Raw genomic sequence first — 25,458 nt, 5'->3', positions numbered from 1 at the left:
CAGTTTGATGCTCCAAACCTTCTCTCCGTCTCTCTCTCCCCTGCCCTGGGCTCTAAGAAGCTGATCTATACAGAGTGGCATCAACAGACTCTGTTGCCCTCCGGCTTTGACCAATGGGAGGCAGCAGCAGATGAAATAATGGAAGAGTAGTGAGTTTAGCCTATTTATTTCCCTTGTTCCCCCCGCACCTAGTGACCACGGGTTGGTGCATTTCTCTCGTCAACTGGTTTTTCTCCATTCAACCATTCTCTTCTGAACCTATGTCTTCCCATTACGCTTTTCATGCCTAGGGATGATGTATTCACTTGTTAGTTCTGCCAAAAAATAGTACCACAGACTCGGGGACTTAAACAAGAGAAATTCATTTTCTCACAGTCTGGAGGCTGAAAGTCCGAGATCGAGGGTTGGCAGGGTTGGTCTCCTCTGAGGCCTTTCTTCTTGACTTGTAGATGGCTGTCATTTCCCTGTGTCTTCACATGGTCTTTCCTCTGTGCATGTCCATGCCCCAATCTCCTCTTCTTATAAGGACACCAGTTACATTGGATTAGAGCCTACCCTAATAACCTCATTTTAGCTTAATAAAAGTTTTTTAGGGTTTTTAGAGAAACTTTCTCCAAATACAGTCACATTTGAGCTACTGGGGTTAGGATTTCTGTGGAATTTGGATGGATGCAGTCCAGCTCATAACATATAGGAATAGCTTCTGAGGTCTTGCTGGCCCCAGGGTTTTGTGCAATCTTGAGTTGTTTTCCTAACCCTGTCCACACCTTTGTAAAAGTTATTAATTCTCAACTATCCAGTTTGAGTGTACCATCTGCTTCCTGTCCAAATTCTGATTGATACGTATGGGCTCAGCAAAATAATGCCCATTGAAAAGAGGATCTCATTCTCAAAATGGTTGGGAACCACTATACATCTGGGAGAAACAACTTTCATACTCAAGCATTAAAACTAATATCTTACGAATGCCTTTCTATTCTCAATTATTGTATTCAGGAGATCACTAGAATTCTTTATTCCTTTTTTTTTTTTTTAAAAAAACAGGTACATTTTCATGTGGGACGACTTGAAGTATATGTAAATTAACCTTGCTAACGGGACAGATATTGGGGTATTACTGACCATTACCAAGTAGCTTCCTAGCCCCCTTTTTCTATAGCCCGACTTCAGGCTTCAAAACGAAGAAGGCACTTCCCTACCCAGGAACCAAAGATCCTTCCCTAAAACAAAACAACAAAACAAAACAAAACACACAAAAAAAACCACACAAAGATTCTTACTCCCAGAGGACTTTCTGGCTTTGGTACCCTCTCCCAGCACTGGGATCCCTGGGCTGAGATGCTGCCTTGTTTGGTATCGTTACCACTGCGGCCGGGCTACATCCTGGGCTATTCCTTAGGTAAAGATCGGTTTCCTTCCTTCCTTCTGAACCTAGGTGTGGACATTTTGTTTCTTCAAACGCTCCAAACAAAACTTCTCATTTTGGCTCAAAATTCTTTTTACCGCTTTGATATCAGGACAGATTATTAAACGATTGACTCATTAATGCAATGAAGACATTCTTGTAAGCCTACTGTACACCATCCCAACCCAAGTATGTGTGTGGGAGGTGGAGGGGCAACAGAGATATACAAGCCCTCTCCCTATTTTTGGCGTGCTAACAGCCGTGCCAGATGACTAACAGGGATCACAACGTCTACCGCGCGTGGCTATTGAAAAGTTACACTCAAACCAGCTCCCTTCCCAAGCTTACTTTCTTTGGACTTCACGGTTAATTGCAAGCATTTACATTCTTGTGGCACACGTGCACCTTTCTCTTTCTCTCTATGTAAACATGTCTTGTATTTCTTATAATCGCCTTCCTAGAGCGGTATTTTTTTGACCACGAGTGAAGCCCGGGCCCAAAACACACAGCCGACTATTTGCCCAGACGACACTCAAGAACAACTCTAAGTAAAAAGTGAAGGCTACACCGCACCCTCAAATCACGTGACCTCGCCCGCTACTCCAGGGAGCCTGGCGCATGCACAGTAGGCCCCACCCACGCACGCTCGTCGGGTCACGCTTGGGGGCGGTGCTTACGGCGGGCTGAAGACGCATGCGCCGCAGTTGGCCCCAGTCTAGTTTCCACGGCTGGTAGCGGTGGTGGCGTTTACGTTTCCGTACGGGTGGCCGCGCGGCCCTGGGGTGAGTGTTCGGATGGCCGGGCTAAATGTCGGGCAGGGGATGTTTGGGCCCCGCTCGGACTCCCAGGCACCCACGGCCTCGCCTCGGCCATCTGGCCGCCTTGAAGGATCCCATCCGCGGGGGCGGCCGGGAGCTGGCCCTCGGGCCTGACGCGCGCCTTCCGTGCCGGCGCACCTGCGGCCGGAACTGACGAAGTAGCGCGCGCCCACCTGGGGCGGCGGGAGGTAGCAACCTTGGGGCCGCAGGCTAGCCGGCCAGCCACGGAACATCACTTCTGAGCTTTGTGTGGGCTCCGGCGCGTAGGGTCAGCGCGGCCCTGTTTGGAGTTTGTTACTTGAAAGAGAGGATCGGGGTAAATTCAAGTCAGGCGCTTTGGGCATTGACATAGTCAAGTGGGAGTATGTGGAGGAGGATTGAGCTGTCCACATATAAATACTGTTACATTGGTTTCCCACGTAGCATCCATCGTCATAGCTGTCATCCTTTTCCAAGCTGCCGTCACTTTTCACCTGTGTGTCTCCCATCATCTCCTTGTACTGTTTGTTCTAATCCATTATCCATACAGTAGCCCAGGTGGTCTCTTACAAACGTGAAATAGGTCATAACCATCATCACCCTGTTTAAAACCCTTAAAAATCATTCCATTGCTCTTGGAATAAAATCCAAGTTAATGTTTTCCCAGGTCCTTTGTGACCCAGCCAACTCCTCCATCTTCGCTTACGCCCCACTCCATCCCCAGCTAGGCATGGTTACAATAAAATATGCATACCACAATTCAGCTCTTCCCACAGAAGCCCCAGTGCTCAAAGGGGAGGATAATGAAGATACCGTTATTCCAAGATGATTAAGGGTTGCAGAGTGTTAGAAGATATTCTGTAAGATTTACACAATGAATGGAGTCCTTATCAGCAACTTTAACTCAGTTACTCATGTAGGATAAAGTAAAAAAGTTTCACTGTGTTCCACCTTTCTTTCATTTTCCCAAATGCCCCAGCTCATCAGCCTTAGAAATTACACATTTCTTTGCAAGATGTTCACTCCACTTTTGGCCTGATTAATCCTGTTCATCCTTCAGATACTGGCCCGAGTATCACTTTATCAGCCTGCCTTCTCACCTACCTCTGCCCTGTCAGTTAGGTTCCTCTGTTATTTTGTCCTGAAAAATCCTGTTTGTTTATAACAGTTACTATAACTACATTTGTGTATATAATTTATATATGAGCATAGATTTTGTATGTGCAAATATGTATACGTGTGTATAATTCTTAAAATGTATGTTTTCCCCAAGAGACTCTAAAGTGTATGGGGACAGAAACTAGTTAACCTAGTATGTTGCCTGGCATAATTGAAATTGTTGAATGGATGATTTATTTCACTTCTGAAACCCTTTATCTTCTGATGAGAACCTCCTGGGTTCAGCTCTCATTCCCAGCTTGCCCTTTGGTCCACAGTCATTCTTCAAGTGGCTTCTTGATGTCTCCCTCTCTCCTTCCCTGTCTTCCTATTCCAGTCCCTTCTGGCCTCCCCCCCCCACCCCCAGCTTGGACCCCAAGTTCAGTTACTTGAATTAGTCTCCTCCTCAGCATCTGCATCCATGCCCTTTTGTCCTCTGCTACTTCTGCTCAGAAAACCCCCAACAGTGACATTTCCCCTGGGACTGTTACGTTAATTACTGAAGGAGGAAATTGTACAGCCTTGGGGATTGTTTTGGGGGCCCTCCACACCCATCACCAGTGTTTGTTCCCCATCAGCTTTTCTCTTCTATAGGACATTTATTCCAGATTTTTATTCTTCTCCAGCGGGCATCCCAACTTTGTCCTTTGGCTCAGGAGATGCCCAAACTTCCTGCCTTGCAGGATATTTTCTCTGTGGTCCACCTCAGCTTTCCTCTTCTGCACTTACGGATTTAGATACATTAAGATCATTCTTCTGCCAGAGTTGGAGAAAGATGTTTCTTCTGTTTACATCTATACTTGGTCTTTCCCTGCTACTGTCTCCTGTACAACCTTCACTGTAGGTTATCTCCCTATACAGCGCCTTGCCCCTATTGCATTCTATAGTTTTTCTTGACTTAATTTCCCTCCCCCAACCCATTATTACTTTGTCATTCCAGCTGTCTCCCTTCCACAGCCAGGTTCCTTAGGGGGGGTAGATTACCCACTTGTGGCCTCCATTTCTTGACTACTCACCTAACTCACTGCAGTCTGGTTTTCGTCCCCATTGCTCCACTGAAACTTATTTTACTAAGATAATTAGTGACCTAATTTCCAAATCCCTTCTGGCTGCCTTACATGAACTTGCCATATCGTTTCCCATTTTTAACCATCCCTTCTTTTCTATTATTAGAAGTTTTTTCCAAACATCATAATTTTAATTTTGTTTTTGTACTACAGTATTATTAAGATTTGTGATTGAATTAATGTCTTTTTTTTAAACTAAAAAAGGAATGTTTGTATATGTACAAATAAGAACAGTGACAACGGAATTATTAATTCCAGCCAGTATGAAGGCCCTGAGCCAGGATCCTGCCCTCTGTGTTGAAAATGCAGGCTAGCTAATGATAGAGCACCAAGTTGATCCTTTCTTCTGAAAATAATCAGAAGGCATAAAAAAGGAAGAACTTGTTACTCTGCTGTTCACTTTTAACCTTTGCAGTGTTAGCGCCTTACCCTCTGAAAGGATTTCTGGTACCTGTCATAGTCTTAGGATTCTTTGGGCTGTTTGCTCCGCTGATACATCCACATCTCCTTCAGACCTTTCTCTTGAGCCAAGATTTGCATTTCTGACCGTGCTGGACATGTTACTTGTGGCTTATAAGCTCTCTACCAGCCCTTCCTCCTGCTTCTCACCTGCTTTCTTTCTGAGATTCTTATTTTTATGACTGAATTCACCAGTGACTCAGTTGTCACATTGGACCTGTTATTTTAGACTCTTCTCTGAACCTTACTTCCATTCAGCACATATGGAGTATGTTCTGTGTATCAAACTTTGGGCCAGGTGTTCAAATTTTAGCTTGTATATGTTTGGTTTTTTGTTTGTTTTTGTTTTTTTTTTTTTTTTTTAGTTCCAGACCCAATGGATTGTCCCTTCCTCTGTATCCAGGTGGCCTCTTGTTGGTGGCTCTTCTGCAGACCTGCCCATGTTGTTGACATGTTTCTCCTCCCCTAGAAAGTGAGCTACTCTGGAGGGGATGGTGCTAAGTTCCTGGCATCTTTGTATCCTAGTGTTTGGCCACTGGAATGGTTTTATTTAATGAGAAATCAGTGGGGCTTACTGGGAGATCTGGTCATTTCATATGAATAAAGTTTCAGTGGTGAAAGATACCTTCCTTTATTCACAGTTAAAAGCAAGGCTGTTGGTTATTGGATTGTTTTTTGATGTAGTTATTAGATAGTTATGCAGTCAATATGGTGAATACATTTTCATTCAAGGAGTTCCTGAGTATGTGGAGTAAAATATAAAAGCTTCTTTTATTCCTCCCTATTCCTTCTGCTTCCCCTTCCCCAATAGTTTAATATGTATCTCCAGATCACTTTGGATGCATTCCATACACACACATACAGATATACATTTTTTTAACCAACATAAATGTGTTCATACTAGGGGAATTTTTTTTCACTTTACGAGACTTTTATATCCTTGTCACTGAAAATACTTAATGCTTGTATTAAATTATTGACATGCTACAATACACATCCTTATATACATGTGAGTACTTCTCTGGAATAAATACCTGGTCATGTGCATTTTAAATCTTGATAGATACCATTAAATTGGTTTCCAGAAGAGCTTTAGTATATCCCTACCAGCATTGTGTGAGGGTGGATCTTCCTTGTCTGTACTGGATTATTATCAGGCCCAAACTGTTTTCGCCAGCCTGATTTACAGCAAATTGTATTGCACATTGAAATGGGGTTATTTTTGAGAGTATTTAATCTTTCTCAGATTCAGATTTGAGTGGTGCTCTTATGTCTTGTTTGTAGTTTGTGTTTATTAGAGTAAATGTTTAGCCTAAAAATTTCTAATGTCAGAGTCATAGAGAAGCTTGTTCCTTACTTCACTAAATTTGCATATCACAGTTAATCATGCCACTGTATTGGGAATCTTTTGTGCCATAATGCAGTGAAAATGCTAACTTGGAAAGCAGCAGTCAATGATTTCAGTTGATTTGGAGAAGACACGCAGGGCGTCAGTCAAGATTTTGGTTGCCAGCTTTATTGGCTGGTTCTCCAAATGTTTTTTGTTGCTGCTACTGCATTTTTTCCTACTGGTTTGTCGCCGTTGTCGTCATTGTTGTCTTCTTCTTCTTCTTTTTTGGTTAATTTTTTCTTATTTATTATCAAATCTCAAGAATATGTATAGCTTGTACCCTTTTAAGAAAAGTAGTATTTGGAAGCTTGAATTTATCTAATTGGAGGATTATTATTTGCTCTTTTGAGAAATCAGGCTTCTTTAATTATAATTTTTTTTTTAAATTTTCCTTTTAAATGTTTATTTTTGAGAGAGAGACAGAGTGTGAGCAGGGGAGGGGCAGATAGAGGGAGACACAGAATCCGAAGCAGGCTTCAGGCTCTGAGCTGTTAGCACAGATCGCGACATGGGACTCGAACCCACAAACCGTGAGATCATGAGCTGAGCCGAAGTCGGACACTCAACCAACTGAGCCACCCAGGCGCCCCCTTTAATTATAAGATTTTTAAGAAACTATATAAATATCAACTCTTTATAACCAAAAAGCTTATTACATACCTTTTTTTTTTTTTTTTCCTTTTAGATAGTCTGTAGAGGATGCAAAATGCAAGAATCCCCCACTCAAGCCAAGCTCAGGAGCAAGACTGTTTACAAAGTCAGTGTGTCAGTGATAAACAAGAAATGACAATCAAACGAGAAAATGACGGCAATGCAGAGGTGGAGGAAAGCCTCCCCTCTTGTTCCTCTGCCAGCGGACCATCCACTTCTGCCGAGGGCTGTTCATCAGAAGTTCTGAGGAGAGGGCCAGCCCTGCTGCACATCGACAGACATCAGATACAGACGGTGGAGCTGAGTGCGCAGGCTCTTGAACTGCAGGGGTTGGGTGTGGATGTGTATGACCAGGACGTGCTGGAACAGGGTGTGCTTCGGCAGGTGGACAGCGCCATTCATGAGGCCAGCCGTGCGGCCCAACTTGCTGATGCAGAGAAAGAGTATCGCTCAGTCCTGGATGACCTCACGTGAGTGTGGACCGTCTTCTCTGATTGCAGAATTTGTGTTTACATGTGACAGAGAAATTCAGATGATAGCTGTAGTATTCCAGAAATTTAGGAAATTGATAGAACCTCTAATTTGAAAGATGAGGTCAATTAGGGCAGTCTTTGGCCTTGTGTGTGAACCCTAGCCCTTTCCCTCAGGAGCAGCACTGAACATGGTAGTTAGGGTCCCAGTCCAGCCAACAATAGCCTGTGTATGCATAACGTCTTAGAGAGAAGTACTGTTCCGAGTGCCCCAAAACTCACAAGCATGTGCACAAAATGGTTCTCAGGAGAAGTGTACCTAAAGGTGTGATGTGTCCTACTCAAGATACCAGGAACACACCCACCTCCCCCTCGCATTTTTCTCTTGTCCTATAGTTTCTTTCCAGTTTCCTGTGTCTAAACCGAGTGACAGTCTTTTGGTGATTTTTCAGATTTGTATTTCTAGAAATAATGAGAAACAACTCCTTGTTTTTCCTTTCTTCTGTCCTACTTGTGACTCTGTAGGAAAGATGATGTCCTGTGGAGACTTCATTTGTGTTTTAGAGGAGAAACAGGCCCTGGACCTGGGCTAAAAGGTGGGGCAGGTGGAAGATTGAACTTCCTCCCCATTGCCAGTTTGCCCTGTCATGACCAGTTTTCTAGGCTGTGTCAGGCAAGCAGGAAGGAGGAGAGGAATGGGTGGAGGGATGGTGCAGTTTTGGATGTGGGTGGCTGGGGAGGGGAGAGGTGGGACTGTTGGCTGCCCTCCGTGGGGGAGGCTGAGGTACAGATGCTGTGGGAACTTAAAGGACATGTTTTCTGCCAGCAGCTTCTTGGTGTGTTCTTTTGGCCTCTTGAGTAGCAGGCATTCTGGATTACTTGTACTCTGACCTCTAGGTGTGAGGAGCTCGACTCCTTATAATGAACACACCTTTACATTTGACCTGCTGCTTGCATGGGTGACGGCGGAGTGCTGCAGAATTACAACACAGGTTAACAGAGCGATGGTGACACGTGGTTAGACTGCCAGTAACTTGCATTGATAACATCTTTTATCCTGAAATCCACAAAGGTTACAAACAGCAAATTACCTAAGTGTCAGGATTGAATTTGTGTTTTGAAAATTGGGAGTTTACCATTCTATGGTGTGTGTTTTAGGAGCAGCGTAACATAGGTTGATTTTTTTTCCCCCTTCACACTGTAAAATGTAATGCTACAGCAAGTAAGTCTTCCAATATTGTGAAAGAAAAATAATTGTCACAGATATCTGACTTGTATAAGAAAATGTATAAGCATTTCTAGTTCTTTCCCAAACTTTGGGTGACTTCCATAATGGGACTTTAAAAACCCATGTATGGCTTGTTGATAATGGGAGAGGGTGTGCGTGTTTGGGGCAAGAAGTATATGGGAGTCTCTGTACCTTCCTTTCAGTTTTGCTGTGAACCTAAAAGTGTTCTAAAAAAAATAAAATCTTAAAAAAAAAAAAAAAAACCATGTATACGCATTTTTTCGTCTAAAAGGTAACTTACTGCACACTGTTTTAGCACAGTCTCTTGAATAGAGTAGACCCTTAAAATGCTTGTAGAATGAATGAAACAGCTTACAGATGGGAATGTGCTGGTTTAAATCAGCCAGATCAAAGAAAACGCTTAGCAGTTATCTTACCTTCTAACAGCCCTTCAAATTCAATATGTGGCCAAAAAGAATATGGAATCTGGTTTAGTTTCTTTTATCTTTTAGTTAATAAGTAAAAGGACATTGTTTTAGCATTTCTGTCATCTTACACTATTAAAAAAAAATGTTACCAGAGTGGAAAATAGACACTGTATCTTATTTTTCAGGTCATGTAGGACATCCCTAAGGCAAATCAATAAAATTATTGAACAACTTAGCCCTCAAGCTGCCACCAACAGAGACGTCAACAGGAAACTAGATTCTGTAAAACGACAGAAGTATAATAAGGTGAATCCAAATAACACATTTAAGTATTGCATTTTTGAAAAAGTAATCATTTCTGTTCAGTTAATATTTAGGAAGTATTTGAAAAGTAGTTAAAATATGTGAAGCATGTGTCTATAATAAAAAATTTTGAATTCCTTTTGTATGTTTAATTTTTCAGCTGTTTCCCTTTAATATCTCCTGTTAAAGAGTATTTTTTAGGGGCACCTGGGTGGCTTAAGCTGGTTAAGTGTCCAACTCTTGATTTGGGCTCAGGTCATGATCTCATGGCTTGCGGGATTGAGCCCCGTGTTGGGCTCTGCACTGAGAGCTTGGAGCTTGCTTGGGATTCTCTCTCTGCCCCTCCTGCATGATCTCTCTTTTTTTTTCTCTCTCAAAATAAATAAATAAACATTAAAAAAATATTTTTAAACATACACACACATTCACACACGTTTGAGAAAGTGTTCCCTTCTTGGCGTTGCATGCTGCCTTATTCATGTTTAGGATTATGGTCTTCCTTGCTTTGCCACTTTCTTTTACCCAGCTTAGGCTCCTGCTTGGCATGCTGGCCTCTCATCCAGTCTCCTTGTGTGGTGTGAATTTCCTTTTTTTCTTCTGCTTAGCTCCTGCTTGTCCTGATTGTGTATGCTGTGTTTCCTGTTGGTATAGCCATACCCCCCTCACACTCATGCTTACTGTTCTGAGAGGCCAGCATTAGGTATTGCAGTCATCACCCAGCCACACTGATGGGTCTGCATTGAGGGTTGTACAACTTCAGGCTAGGGAAGATCTGAGATTATGACATTGTTTTTATGAGGTTTGAAACAGCTTTTAGTATTTACTTGTGTTTTATGAAAATATATTGGAGTAGATAGGAATGACTAGTTTTGATCATTTGATCCAAAATGTCATCCAAAATGACTAGCAGATATTTTTGTGCTTGCAGTTGACCCACTGCAGTGAGTAAAGTTCTTACATATCTTATTTAAGCTCCACTAGTGGACACATGTAGACTCGGTTCCTCCTGCTTTCTGCTCACCAGTCCGTTATCTTCACCACCCCATCTTCTCTCACCAGAATAGCAGCCCAAAGGTCAGAGCTCACAGTGGTTTCAGGTAGCCAGGGTCTCTGCTTTGGGGACATCTGGCCTCTTGTTGGAATATGCAAATTAATGTGCAGAGACCTCTAATCTTGGGCTTCTGGTGAGCTGAGGTGTCAAGGAGCAGGAGGACCAAATGTTGGGCCATTTTAGGTACTAGTGTAACTCAATTGTATATTCCCATCTTTCTAAAGTAGTCCTTTGATGGTTAGACTATTCAGAGAAAGGCTGTTTGTTTTGTTTTGTTTTTTGAGAATGGCTATCTTTTGTGTGTGTGTGTGTGTGTGTGTGTGTGTGTGTGTAGAGAGAGAGAGCTGGGGAGATGGGCAGAGGGAGAGAGAGAGGGAGAGGGAGAATCTTAGGCTCCACGCTCACATGGAGCCCAACGCGAGGCTCTGTCCCATGACCCTGGGATCATGACCTGAGCCAAAATCAAGAGTTGGACACTCAACTGACTGGGCAAGCCAGGTACCCTGAGAAATGAGATGTTCTCATTTTTAAATGAGATTTAACCTAAAATCTGTTTAAATGAGATTAAATGAGGGAAAGACTAAAAGAAAATGAAATGCAGTTTAGTATAATGTGGCATTTATATTCATTATTTCTCCTTGTCCTATACTCATATTTGGTGTTTAAACATTGACCTTGAGAGGAACCAGGTACCTTAGGCCTAATTAATTGGAGAGGCCCTAAGAATGGCTGCATAGCTGAGTTCTGGTGGTGTAGAGGGAGAAAAGACAAAGAGGGGTCATGGGTGGGAGGGTAAAAGGGTATATCAAAATGTATATTCCTTTTTTTTTTTAAATGTTTATTTTGAGAGAGAGAGTACGTGCATGAGTGGGGGAGGGGCAGAGAGAGAGAATCCCAAGCAGTCTCTGAGCTGACTGTGCAGAGACTGACATGGGGCTTGATCCCATGAACTGCAAGATCATGACTCAGGCCAAAATCAAAAGTCAGAGGCTCAACTGACTGAGCCACCCAGGCGTCCCTATATTCCTTTTAAAATCTTGTGATTGGGTAGAATACTATAAAGGACAATCATAAATATGGTAGATTATCAAAGGGGGCTGACTGTTTCAAGTGTTTGAACGTTTGTGTTTATGTTTCTTATTCCAGAGAATATTATTGACCTCATAGCCCGTTAGTTGGTAAGGTCAGAAACAAAAGTTTAATAATTTGCCCTGTGTGTAATGGGGGAAAACCGAGTAGAGCAGCTCCACCTCCCAAGTCAGTGGAGAGCCAGTGCATGTGAACATAGACAGCTGTGCTGCCCAGCCAAGAGAGGGAGTACAGACAGGGATGCCTGCCTGATGGAAATGCTTAGAGGCCTGCTTCCTGCTAGAAAAGTGGCAGTAGCTCAAATGAGGTTCTATCTAATAATAGTAACATACGGAATTTCTGTTTTATTTTGCTCTTGATTAAGGTTTTTACATTTATCTTTGGTATTTAGCAATAAATCATTTCTGTTTTCTGTATTCAATATTTACCATTTAAGGAACAACAGTTAAAGAAGATCACGGCAAAACAAAAACGTCTCCAGGCCATCCTTGGAGGAGCAGAGGTACAAGTTGAAATAGATCATGCTGGTCTGGAGGAAGAGGATACAGGTGAGGAACAGTGTCTCCTTGTTCTTGAATTGGTGCCTGATGCCTGAAGTTGGTGGAGGGTATCTCCTCAGTCATGGCCAGGGTTCCCCAAAAATGTGTTTCTTTGCCTTAGTGTTGAAACAGAATTAGGAAAATTTTATTCTCTACTTCTGCAGAACCAAATCTGTTTTAAGTCATGTGGGGTTTTTAAAGAATGAAAGTAGATGTTTAACTGCATCTACTAGAGGCTGCTGGTGCACATAATTTATTATGTTTAATAAATTAGGGAGCTTAGCCTTCTTGTGTAATTTTGTAGAGACAGCTAACATCTTGATCAAATTACATTTTTAAGCCCAACATCATCAGTCAACATTCATAGAATTGCTTTTACATATCTTTTTGGGACATGTTTGGCAGGCTTTCCAAGCATCACTTCTCGTTAATGAAAAGGCATCTTCATTCAGGTTATACTATGGCTGTAATTTTGTTTTAATTACTGCGTAGGATGAATGTCTTTTGGAAAACCTTTTGGGAAAATGCGTAAGCTCTGAAATGAAATATCTTTGTGGTCTGTGTGTATGTGTGGGTGTGTGTTTAGAAATTGTTGGTAGTGGCTCAGTCATTTAATACTTGAAATATAGATTAAAGCTTCTTAGCATTTAAGCTTTCCAAGCAAATATCTTCTACCAGCTCCAGAAACTTATTCAATAAGACAGGGGAATTTTTATGAAGAGTTAGGGCAGTAGAAAAAAATACGAGACTGGGACACCTGGGTGGCTCAGTTGGTTAAGCGTCCCGACTCTTGGTTTCAGCCTAAGTCATGATCTCATGGTTCATGAGATCAAGCCCTGTGTTGGGCTCTGAGTTGACAGTGTGGAGCCTGCTTGGGATTCTCTCTTTCCCTCTCTGCCCCTCTTGTGCTAGTGTGCACGCGCTCTCTCTCTCTCAACAAATAAATAAACATTGAAAAAAAAAATTAGAGACATGGACTTTTAAAACTTCAGTCTCTGAATTCGTTGGGCTTGTAACCAAGGCTTTCTCCTGCTGAGGTTCCATGTTCTCGTTGTTCCTGTCCGGCTGCCTAAAACCTGCCACTGCATTGTACCTTCTCTTGCTTCTTTGGTAAAACTATCCAGGATTAATAGACTTCCCCAATTCCAAAAGCCCCTTTTCATTCTTGTTCCACCTGGCCTGTCTGTAGCAGCTGATACTTCTGTGCCTTCCAGGATCCCAGTCTCTACTGGTTTTCCTTTTGGCCCTCTGACCATTTCCATAGTGGTTTTTTTTGTTTGTTTTGTTTTTGTTTTAGAGAGAGGGTGTGGGGTGGGAAGTATAGGGTGAGGGTGGGGGCATTAACAAGTTAATTCTAAAATTGATATAAAAATGTATTGGGCCAAGAAAAGTCGATTTAAAAAAAAATTTTTTTTGATGTTTATTTTTGAGAGACAGAGCATGAGCAGGGAAGGGGCAGAGAGAGAGAGGGAGACACAGAATCTGAAACAGGCTCCAGGCTCTGAGCTGTCAGCACAGAGCTTGATGTGGGGCTCGAACTCATGAACTGAACCACGAGATCATGACCTGAGCTGAAGTCGGACACTCAACCAACTGAGCCACCCAGGCAGCCTTCCCCCCGTTCTTTTTTTAAAGGTTATTTATTTATTTGGAGAGAGCGCATGAACCTGGGAGGGACAGAGAGAGAGGGAAGAAAGAATCCCATGTAGGCTCTGCACCGTCAGCACAGAGCCCAATGTGGGGGCTCTATCTTACGAACTGAGAGATCATGACCTGAGCTGAAATCAGGAGTCAGATGCTCAACCAACTAAGCCACACAGGCATCCCGAGAAGAGTGTGTCTTGAAGGGGAACAGAATATCAAGGCCCGTGATTAAGGTGCAGTAAGTAAGACAGTGGGTATTTGCACAAGGAAAGACAAATAGATCAGTGGGACAGAATATAGGGTCCAGCAGACAAACCCACCCATGTGTGGTTTATGATGCATGTGGCAGTACAGTGCTATGGGGAAGTGTCGTCTTTTCGGTAAGTGGTTCACATGAAGGTAAAATGAGTCTTGGCCTGCTACTCTATGTAGAAAGATAAATTCTGAAAGGATTATAAAAATATAAATGTGAGTGGTAACACAAAGCTTTTAGAGTATAGCGTAGGAAAGTATTTTCATGATTTTGGGGCAAAGACTTAACGAGACACAAAAATGCTTTTTGTAAAGAAAAAGATTTGATAAGTGACCTATATCACAACTAAACTGTGCATCAAAAGATAGCATTAAGAGAGGGAAAAGACAAGCTGCAGAGTGGGAGAAGATATTTGCAATACATGTATAATTGAAGCACACAAATCCAGAGTGTATTAAAGAACTCTTAGGAAAGGGCTAAAGACTTGAACATTGTCTTCAAAAGAAGCTATTCAGAAGGTCAGTAAACCTATGAAGAGGTGCCCTAGTTCATTAGTTAGTAGGGAGACACAAATTACAACCACAAAGTGGTACCATTACACAACTACCAGAATAGCTAAAATGGTAAGAATTGAAACTCTCAAACACTGTTGGTAGAACTTAAAATTAATAGGACCACTTTGGAAAACCATTTGGCAGTGTCTGCTAGAGCTTAACATACCCAAAGAATTATGTATAAATGTATTTCTGAAGGAGGTGTGCTGGAATATTCATAGCAACATAATTCATAGTAGCTAAAACCTGGAAACCACCCAAATGTCCATTAACAGTGGAATGGAAAAATTATAGTATACTTATATAATATAATACTAACAGCCATGAGAATTAACAAACTGCAACGATATTCAACAATAAGGATGACTCTCACAAGCATAATGTTTATAGCAAAAAAGCCAGACGTAAGAGTACAAACATTTCCATTTACATAAAGTTCAAAGCTAGGTACAGCTTGTTTATAGCGTTAATGGTATGGTCAGTTATTATTTTAGGGGGGGTGGAGACTGGAGGGTGCCATGAAGGGTGGTGCATCTGGGGGTAGTAGTGATTTCTGTTTCTTGATCTGGATGTCGGTGTATGGGTATGTTTTTTTTCTGAAAATTCACTAAGCTGTACATTTAGTATTTGTGCCCTTTCTGATATGTATTGTTCTTTACTGCAAGTTTAGTGAAACACTGGTTACAAGAAATGCAGATTTTTAGAATATGGATTCTTCCTGTTCAGCCTTACTTACGTTTGTATTTTGGCTGTGGGTGAAATAATTTTGCCAGAGATTAAGTTCAACTAACGAAAGAGGGATGATATCTGGGTGACTTTATATTGCTAGGCAGAACTTCCAATTTTAGTTTCTCTTTTCTGTTAGTTAACTTTGCACATTTAACACAGTGCTGTCCAGTAGACCTGTTTGCAATGCTGGAAATGCTGTCTGTGTTGTCCATTATGGTAGCCATTAGCCACATATGACTCATTGAGCACTTGAAATACGGCAAGTGCATCTGAGGAACTGAATTTTCAACTTAAATAACCACATGGTGACTATTATATTGGGCAGTGCAGAGTGAATGTTTATGTTTTATCTATGTAGGTGCATGCTGATTCTTTATGTTTTCTGTTTTACTATCTCTTGAATTTAAGTCCATGTGAATGTTGGTATTTGAAGTGACATGGAAACTTGGGAGATTGCTTCCTTGGGGGCTACTCTTTAATTGATGAGGAAACACAGAGAAATGTGTATGTTGTATATGAGTAGCTCTGTCTTTAGATACACAGAGAGTGTATTTATAATGCATTATTTTAGAAAAAGTTATTGAGAAACCACCTTTTTTTTTAAAATATGAAATTTATTGTCAGATTGGTTTCCATACAACACCTTTTTGAATAGGAGTGTATTGAACGTGGTATGATGAATGCTATAATAAATTTTATTCTGTTCTTTTATATACAATATGCTTTAGTACATCCACGGTATGTTTTTTAAATGTGAGTTGTTTGTAGGTGCTGTTTATTGAATAAGTGAGTCCTTGTGTCGTACTCTTGGAAAGGTTCACACTAGTGCCCAGTGCATTGTCGTCCCTCTTTCAGAACCGGGGCCATCCTGTCTCGGCAGCATGCTCATGCCTGTCCAGGAGGCTGCTTGGGAAGAGCTCATCCGCACTGGCCAGATGACACCTTTTGGAACCCAGATCCCTCAGAAACAGGAGAAAAAGCCTAGAAAACTAATGCTCGATGAAGCATCAGGCTTTGAAAAGTATTTGGCAGATCAAGCAAAATTGTCTTTTGAAAGGAAGAAGCAAGCTTGTAATAAAAGAGCAGCTAGGAAAACTGCGGCCTCGGGCACCTCTGAGCTGAGCGCAACACTCAGTGCAAACAAACCAAGTGAGCGAAGCAAAGTTCTCTCGAAAGCAGATAAGCGCTTGAGAAAGCACATCAAGAAGCTGCAGAAAAGGGCTCTTCATTTCCAAGGGAAAGTGGGCTTGCCGAAAGGAAAGAAGCCTTTGGAGTCTGACGTGAGGCCGAAGGCAGAGGGCACCTCTGAGAGCGAAGAGTCCGAATACTTCCCCACGGAGGAGGAGCAGGAGGAGGCAGAGGGGGCTGAGCTGACCGGAGAAGGCCCTGACTCCGTGCTGAAACCCGTGCTCAAGCACCGGAAGCGGCAGAAAAAAGTCACGGTGCAGGAGATGGGGGATGACTTTTTTCCAAGTTCTGGGGAAGAAGCAGAAGCCACCTGTGGAGGAGGAGGTCGGAAAGTAGTGAGATGCCGAGATGATGGAGATGAAGATTATTATAAGCAGCGGCTAAGGTCAGTCTGCAGAGATTGTAGAGATTGTACTGCTTGCTTTGTCTTAGGCAGCAGGTTTATTAAACAAGGATTCTAGATTCAGGTTAATGTATTAGACCCCCGTTTATCCAAAGGTTGGACTTCCTGCATCCTTAACCTCCTAAACCAGCAGAACCCCCAAGTCCCCAGAGGAGCTGATACGGAATGCTTCTAATTTCTGTATCTTCGTTCAGATTTGGGACGAGTCTCAGAAGAAAGGCTTGGGGGAGGGCCAGGGCAAGATGCATGCAGAGGACTGAAGTGTGAGATGTATGCCTTTATACTCAGAGAGGTCACCTGTAGCAGGGGTCAGGATAAGACTGGCTTGTATAGTGGTGGTTTTTGTTTTCTTTTGAAGCAGGGAAGTGATTGTGGAGGACTTTGTCCCAAAAAGAAGCTGAAATTTAAGCTTTGGTGTATGAAAGAATAAGCTTGTTTTCTTAAATGCCTCCTTCCTTATCTTGAGAAAGTAGTCACCTACAGAATTATAAACCCGTCATGCTGCCAGAAGTGTATTTCATGCTCATTGCATACCCTTCCTTTTCAAGGTCATTTTTATGCTGGAGATTGACTTTGGCTTTTTTCCATGGCTCTCTCAGTATAAGATGCAAATAAGATAAAAGGGAAGGTGAATGTGTTCATTCAGGAAGTCAGCTGCCATATATTTTTTCTGAGCCCCGGAAAATGGTCTGTATGCTGCAGATACCAGTGTGTCCCACTGAGCATGACCCTGCCATGCCTCAGGTCTCCCACATAAGCTTACTAAGCACGAACAAGGTCCAAGGGAAAGGGGATCTGTTTGAAAGATAAATAAAACAGGTAAATAAGATAAAAAGATCCCCTTATTTATTTGTTCATTTATTTATTTATTTATTAAAATTTTTTTAATGTTTATTTTTGAGAGAGAAAGATCCAGAGTAGGGAGGGGCAGAGAGAGAGGAAGACACAGAATCTAAAGCAGGATCCAGGCTCCAAGCTGTCAGCACAGAGCCCGATGCGGGGCTTGAGCTGTGAGATCATGACCTGACCAGAAGTTGGACGCTCAACCAACTGAGCCACCCAGGCGCCCCAGCAGATTACTTTTTAAGTGTTTGCTCCTGGGATGGCTTTTTCCCAGTCTTCCACAGTTTTTTCTTCTTTTCTATGTAGGGAGGTCTAGTTTATTGTTTCTTGTAGCTTTCCACGGGCCTTTATGAATGCAGATTGTCCTTATATTTTTTCTTCTGTTACTTAGAACTGATGACCCACATCCAGATTGTCTCATACACTCCCTAACCCTTTTATCTGTCTGTCTATGTATCTATTTGTTTATTTATATTAAAAAAATTTTTGTAATGTTTATCTTTGACAGAGAGAGACAGCATGAGTGGGGGGGGGGGGGCAGAGAATCTGTAGCAGCCTCCAGGCTCCGAGCTGTCAGCACAGAGCCTGACGTGGGGCTTGAACTTGTGGACAGCGAGATCATGACCTGAGCCAAAGTCAGACGCTCAACTGACTGAGTGACCCAGGCGCCCCATTTATTTATTTTAAACTTTGTTTTTATTTATTTTGAGAGAGTGTGCATGGGGGAAGGGCGGGGGTGGGAGGAGAGAGGCAGAGAGGGTGAGAGGGAAAGAGAGGGGAGGATCCCAAGCAGGCCTCATGCCATCAGCACAGAGCCAGGACTTGGGGCTCGAACTCCTGAACCATGAGATCATGTCCTGAGCAAAAACCAAGAGAAGGATGCTTAACAAACTGAGCCACACACGTGCCCCTGCCTAACCTTTTAAAAGCAGAGGTGGCATAGTTTTTTTCACACAGTTTGAGGACCTGTGACCTAAATCCAGTTCTTAGAGCTGTTACACTTACTGTGGTAGACCTTAAGTAGCATCCTTGAGGAGTGGCTTACATTTGTTACTTCTCATTGCAACTTTAACTTTACTTTGCACATTTAATATCTGTAGAGGTATTTGAAGGATATCACTGGATGCTCTTGAATGCTGAGTGGTGTCAGTCTCTTTCTAACTACTGTAGAGAATTAATAAAAGTGTTAATCTCAACGTATTGATTGTAAATGAAGCAATATTTTCTTCCCATTCAATATTAAATTAATTTTTAAATGTATTAGTATCATGATGAGAAGCAGTTTATTTTGATTGAATTTTAAATATGGGTTTAGTTTAAATTAATTGCAATGCGTTTTTCTTAATAATGTTAAGATTGTAGAACAATTATTTCCAAAGCCATACCAAAGCCAGTTTTTTGCTAAAGTTACAGTAAAATCTCAGATGAATTTCAGAAATATCAATAACTCTAATTGCCACCAAAATACTATAGCTCTTAAAATTTTATGGCCACAGTTATTACGGCTGTTAAACTGCAGATACCACATTGAAATGTTTGTTTTGCGTCTCCTTTGATACTCTTTGGATTGGGGGATGTTAAAAGAAAATGCTTTGGACTGAGAAGCGTTATTAAGAACAGTTTAGAACTGCCAGTTGCTTTTTATATTTTGTTACTTCTTGTTGCTGATCTTTGTAGACAGATTGAAATTGTAATGGTATTCCCTTGAGTGAAAAAAAAAAGACTTTAGGCTTCTGTATCTTAGCAGTGGTTTGAGGATGGATAATCAGAGTAAAGCCCCATAGAGTTTGCAACACAGAAAATGAGTTTTTCTTAATGGTTAGAGTTTAGAAATGTGTACCTAAGCTAGGTGCCTTTTTTGAACTTGTACTGGTTATAACCCTGTTCATTGTAATGCTCATTTAAACTTAGAAGTGAAAGTGGGTCACTCCTAGACATCTCATCCCCTTTCTTCTCTGAGCTGGAGGGAGCATCTGTCTGAGGTCTTCCCTTAGCTCTAGTTCAGTCCCAACCTGGTAACTTTGTGTTTAGCTGTTGCTAAGTGCAAGTTTGCTATCAAGACTTTTCTACAACGTAACCTTTTCTGGAACAGGATAATAACTGTTAGGATCCTTCTTTTCTCTGACTTGGCCCCAAGACCTCAGATCAGTCTTGGAAGTGTTACCATTTTTTAAACTGCTCAGGTGTTTTTTGCCTGTCTCACATTTGTATCCTGCTTCTGTCTCTGTACTAAGTTGCATTTTGAGGCTGCCTCCTCAGTGGTGTTCCCTGATTTTCATACTTCTGGATATACCAGGAAGGATGAGCCAGTTCTTTGAAGTAAATATTCCGTCGGTTCCTACTCATGTCATTGGTATGCAGATCCTAGAAAACATCGTTATTTTTTCATTTTAATTTTGTAGCAGCAGAGTTTCTATTAGGCTATTGCTCTTAGTTGTGAGGTTTAGCTTTTCTTAAAATACATCGCTGTTGTAGAAAGCTAGGGCCTGGGAGCTCCAGGAGCCAAATAAAGACTTAATAGGATTGACACACATGCAGCGTTTGAGTGATAGGTGTCTCTGGTGAACACTTAGGTGTTACTTACCCAGTCTGTACAGCCGGAATGGGTCACGGGTGGCCTACAAGACCAGACATTTCATATGTGCACCTTTCCCCTTGAGGTGATCAAAGATCAGCAGCCCTCGTTACCTCGGTGTTTCTGATTGATTTCCAGATGAGATACGAGGCAGCTCTCATTGTGTCATCTTTGCTCTCACTGCATGAATGTGTGTGTGCGCTCTAGGACTGGTGCTAGGGTTTCCGGAGAGGAATTTGTCTTTTAGGGGACATGGGCACAGAATGAATTCAGACAGGTATTTGGGGAAGACTTTGTGGAGGAGATTCATCCCAGCGCAAGGCCTGGTCTGTTGAGTAGTTCAGATATGTTGGAAAAGACCCTAAGGTACAGGTTATTGAAAAGGAAAATACATGCTTGCTTTGCTTTGGAGACACATTATTTCTCATTTGGATTGCCTTGGATAGTGGTGTGGTGGCTGTGGTCTGCAGAGATGTCTGGTTTCTAAGCAGTCACTGTAGGAAGGTAGGGCACAAGCCCTCACCTTACCAGACAGCTCCCATTTTAGGCAGTGGCATTCTGTTCAGGGGGGAGACTGAGGCCCTGTTTGGACTCTCTAGGAAAGAGTGCTACAGTCCGTTAGTGATGTCTACCGTGGACACGGGGGCCTCAGAGGGAAGCAGCAGCATTCATACCAGTTATATGCCAACTTGAGAGATAGCACAGACAAAAAAATGTCACCAACTCTGGCTTCCTTCTCCAGCTGCAGTGAGCACTGCTTGGGTCAGACTTGGGTTGTAGGTCAGGTTGTATCCTAAGTGAGAGGATGTCCTTCCAAGTAAGTTTTGTTTCCTGTTGACACAACTAGGGCTAGCATTTATAATTTGACTTAAACCCATACCCTGAAGCTCTTCTTTCTATTTCTGTGTGCCAGACAGTATATAATAGTAACAGGCTTTATTTTCTTGTCAGTGAGCATAGACTGAAGCAGAGGTTCCCAGCCTACAGGCTGATTTTGCAGAATCACCTGGGTGCCCTGCCATTGGAGGTGCTGATTCAAGAAATCTAGCTTGGGGCTTCAGGTCGTAATTTTTAAAAAGCTTCTCCAGATCGTTCTGATGCACTGTCAACTTTGGGAATTACTTAATGTGTATAAGTAGGTTTTATATACTCTTCCTTTTTGAGGTGGTAGCTTTTGGCAGATTCAGTTTTTATACGTTACTTTTAAAAAAATATAATTTGTTGTCAAACTGGCTTACATACAACACCCAGTGCTCATCCCAACAGGTGCCCTCCTCAATGCCCATCACCCATTTTCCCCTCTCCCCCACCCCTCTATCCACCCTCTGTATTTAAGAGTCTCTTGTGGTTTGCCTCCCTCCCTCTCTGTTTGTAACTATTTTTTTCCCCTTCCCTTCCCTCATGGACTTCTGTTAAGTTTCTCAAGATCCACATATGAGTGAAAACATATGATATCTGTCCTCTGACTGACTTATTTCACTTAGCATAATACCTTCCAGTTCCATCCACGTTGCTGCAAATGGCCAGATTTCATTCTTTCTCATTGCCAAGTAGTATTCCATTGTGTACATAAACCACATCTTCTTTATCCATTCATCAGTTGATGGACATTTAGGCTCTTTCCATGATTTGGCTATTGTCGAAAGTGCTGAGGTGTATATGTTACTTTAAAATCCTCTTTTATGTACCCTGCACAAGTGGGTTGTGTTTATATAGGAAAGGGCTTGGAGAGGAACTTTGAGGTCGGTTCATTCAGCTAAGTGCTGTGTAAAATAGATCATCTGCTTCTTATCAGAACATATGCTTCAGAATCACCTGGAAAGCATCTTCAGGACTCAGCTTGCAGTGTCTGAGGCAGCAGGTCAGGGGCGGAAGGAGCTGGGTGCGGCGCTCGTACTTTGGGCTCCCACTAATTCTGAGGCGAGGTTGGTGGCGTTCCTCAGTATTACAGGCCCTTACTATGTTCCCATTTAGGAAACCCTTGATGCAGTTGGAGAGAATTGTTGGTTAAGGACATTGGGGTTTGAAAATGTAATGCTTTTTTCTCTACTCTAGCCCAATGTCAGCTTGGTATTACCACTGCAATAAATCTCCCCCCTACCCCGCCCCCATTCTACCTCCACCTCAGTAAGTGAAACAAGGTAACAGACTTTTCAGTAGGTGGTCCCTGAGTCTCCTCATATATCATCTAGTGGTACTCTGGGCTAAGCTGCTGAGATCACAGCCTGAAACTGATTTGAGCGGCTACCTGCAAATGGTTTGAAGGCTTTCCACACCCCCCACCTTGAACTTTGGATGATTCCTTGTTTTTTTAAATAATGAAATTATGACAGTATTAAGATGGAAAAAAAAAAAAACAACTACTTACACCTCTTTTTTATGTCATTTGTCTACATTTCATTCTAGGCTTTGATCTTATGTATACGTACCTTTCATTTATTACAGTTATAGTAGGCTATTCAAACACTTGATCATGCCTTGTTCAAATTGATCGACTTGCCAATATGATCTGTTAAGAGGTAGAGCTGGGATTTGAAGCCAGGAGAGGGTTTTGTAAATGTCATTTTCCTTGCATTTGTGAATTGGTGGAATGTGTAATATCTAGATGTGACCACAGGGTGGCACTAAGAATCAGCACTTAGCTGCTTCCCCCTTCCTGTAATGGAAACCAAACCAAAAACTTCAACCAGTTGGATGGGGACTTGGGGTGATTGTAGGGAGTCTAGAAGACTTGACAGGTATGGTGTGGATGGGGATAGAATTTGCCTCATGGTCTTGTGTAACCTGCATCTGTAGTCATGCCTGTTGATGTAACTTTTTTTTTAATGTTTATTTTATTTTTGAGAGAAAGAGGGAGACAGACAGAGACAGTGCAAGTGGGGGAGGGGCAGAGAGAGAGGGAGACAGAATCCGAAGTAGGCCCCAGGCTCTGAGTCAACACAGAGCCCAACACGGGGCTTGAACTCGTGAACCGTGAGATCATGAACTGAGCTGAAGTCGGGCGCTTAAACAACTGAGCCACCCAGGCACCCCTGTAACTGGCTTTTAATAAATACAAATATTTATTTAAATAAATATATTTATTTAAATCTTTAAACCTTAAAGATTTTTCTTTTCTGCCCCATTTTTTTTACTTTGTTTTGTATGACTAACTTTGAGTTAGAAAAGGCTAATGACTCCATATATTATGTAAATCTTACAGATTACCTTCTAACACTGCGAGGCTTAATCATCTGGGTAAACAGTATCTCTGTTGTCCTTCCCCTTAAGCACTGGAGCTACTGGGGCCAGAGGCGATTTGGATCCTGGTTTGGAGGGTTTGGCTGTATACTTGCATAGTTCTAGAGGAGAAAGGCTGTCAGCATTTTCAGGTGCTTAGAGGGGTCAAGCCAAGTAGGATAAATGTTGGAGAAGTCTCTTGGATTTGGAAATTTGGAGGCCTTGATGGCTTGAGCAAGGGTGGCATGTGGGGGTTGGAAGAAAGGTTCTATGAGAACTATAGGTAGCATCACCTAACGCTTACTACTTAGGCAGTGCTTTGTGTCAGATGGGTTCTTTGGTTTAATCCTCACAAACCCTAGGAGATAGGAACCTGAGCCCAGAAAGCTGATATAATTTGTCCAAGACAGCAGTAAATGGAGAAGGCTGGAGAAGAGAAAGGGATCCGAGGAGGATTGGGTCAGGTGGGAGTGATCTATCAGCTTGGTTGGTGTGATGGACTGGGAGGAGCGTTGCCTCAGCAACAGGTTTCTGCCTTCACTTGATGGGGACCAATTCCACACTGTTTGCGGGTCCCATTCCATGCCTGAATGCTGCTGAAGGCTGTGCCTCCTAGAACCCTCTCCTAGCTGCTCTGTCTCCATTTTATTATCCCTACAGAGCCTCTGTGTCTTGTTTTGCCTAGAGCTGGCTCCCTTTGCACTGGGATTTTCTCATTTATTCTTCAATTGGATCTTTGTTTGCACTGGATGATGATTTAGCACTTTCAGGAAGGTCACATGTAGGAAAGGCCAAATTACATTGTAGAGCTTATAACTTTTTGTAAAAAGCATTTGATCTCCAAATTATTTGATGTCTAAGATCTGAATTTTTAAGTTTAATCTAGATTTATTCAAGAAACCTAAACATAATGATTTGAAGATTGTTCTTACTACCATCAGTTTCTAGGAGTTAATGTCTCAAGAAATAAACCTGTGTTCTTCCCCCCCCCCCCCCCCCAGGATTCTATATTTTAGACAGAAGGAAAAGTTACTCCCTTAAAGAGTTTTCTTAGAATCTTGGCTTCTTTGAAATGACAAAGCTAAGACACAAATGAAGACTAATTCTGCTTCGTGCTCTGCACACACCTCTCATTCCCAGTTTCAGTGCATAATTGTCTGCATCAGTCTTAATTTACTCGGTGAGATCTGGACTCCTAACTGAGGGTATTTCATCTGCTCAGATGTGCCAATTAAGTCCACCCAGATAGACCATAAAAAGGCAGATAAGAAAAGTAAAACACTGAGTATCTCAATTTAGCAAATTAGACTAATCTGTAAGGGATTCTTAGCTGTCTGAAATAGAAAACCTATTGCACTACAGAAATGCAAACTATATTAAATACCCAGCTTGGTGCCTTGAATATATTTTTAAAAATCAAATTGTACTCATTGTGCTTCTGTTGTAGATTTCTTTCATGGATATTGCAGTAAGTGCAGAATGAGCCAGAGATTGAAATTTCACCCTGTATTGAGAATGATTTAACAATATGGTGTGTGACTTTTCCCTCACAGTGCAGGTCTGAAGTGCTCCAGGCTTGGTGGCTCTTGCAGTGTAAAAATGAAGGCAGAGCAGTTAGGTCCCTTGTGAATTTCAAGCAGCTCAATATATGACTTCCTTGGAGTTTTGGAGCAGGCATGTTCATTTTCTTACTATACGGTCTGAAGCTACTAATGTTTGACAATTCCTATTGATAGGTATATTTTGCCTTTTTTGTGGGTTGGTATAGGCAGTTCATTGGTTTGTCTGTTTATTAAATATGTCTTATGTGTTTGCTCAGTCTAGATTATTTGTAGTCAAAAGAATTGCTAAGCTGATTTTACTGTTGAAAAAGTTGGCAACTGTGCAGTGAAGAGGGAGTTTTGACTCACTTTGTGCAATATTGAGGTAGGGAAGGACATCTTTTGAGACATCTGTGAATTGGACTTTTAGAACTTGGTTTGCTCTTGTACAGTTGTTTCCATTGTGTAGCCATT

General features: G+C 42.0%; 1 protein-coding gene across 2 annotated transcripts in view; it reads left to right on the top strand.

Moving 5' to 3' along the window:
• The first annotated feature begins 2,112 nt into the window (after positions 1-2,112).
• ERCC6 (ERCC excision repair 6, chromatin remodeling factor) overlaps positions 2,113-25,458 on the top strand; it is a 77,880-nt gene continuing 54,534 nt past the window's right edge. For both annotated transcript variants that reach the window (XM_042907829.1, XM_042907830.1), the window contains exons 1-5: positions 2,113-2,187; positions 6,962-7,397; positions 9,239-9,359; positions 11,933-12,044; positions 16,071-16,788. In XM_042907829.1, coding sequence (XP_042763763.1) covers positions 6,976-7,397; positions 9,239-9,359; positions 11,933-12,044; positions 16,071-16,788 — 1,373 coding nt within the window. In that variant the 5' untranslated portion in view covers positions 2,113-2,187; positions 6,962-6,975. The remainder of the gene's footprint in view (positions 2,188-6,961; positions 7,398-9,238; positions 9,360-11,932; positions 12,045-16,070; positions 16,789-25,458) is intronic.

Source organism: Panthera leo, chromosome D2, assembly GCF_018350215.1.
Source record: "Panthera leo isolate Ple1 chromosome D2, P.leo_Ple1_pat1.1, whole genome shotgun sequence".
Taxonomy (NCBI): domain Eukaryota; kingdom Metazoa; phylum Chordata; class Mammalia; order Carnivora; family Felidae; genus Panthera; species Panthera leo.
This window is presented reverse-complemented; position numbering and strand designations above follow the sequence as displayed.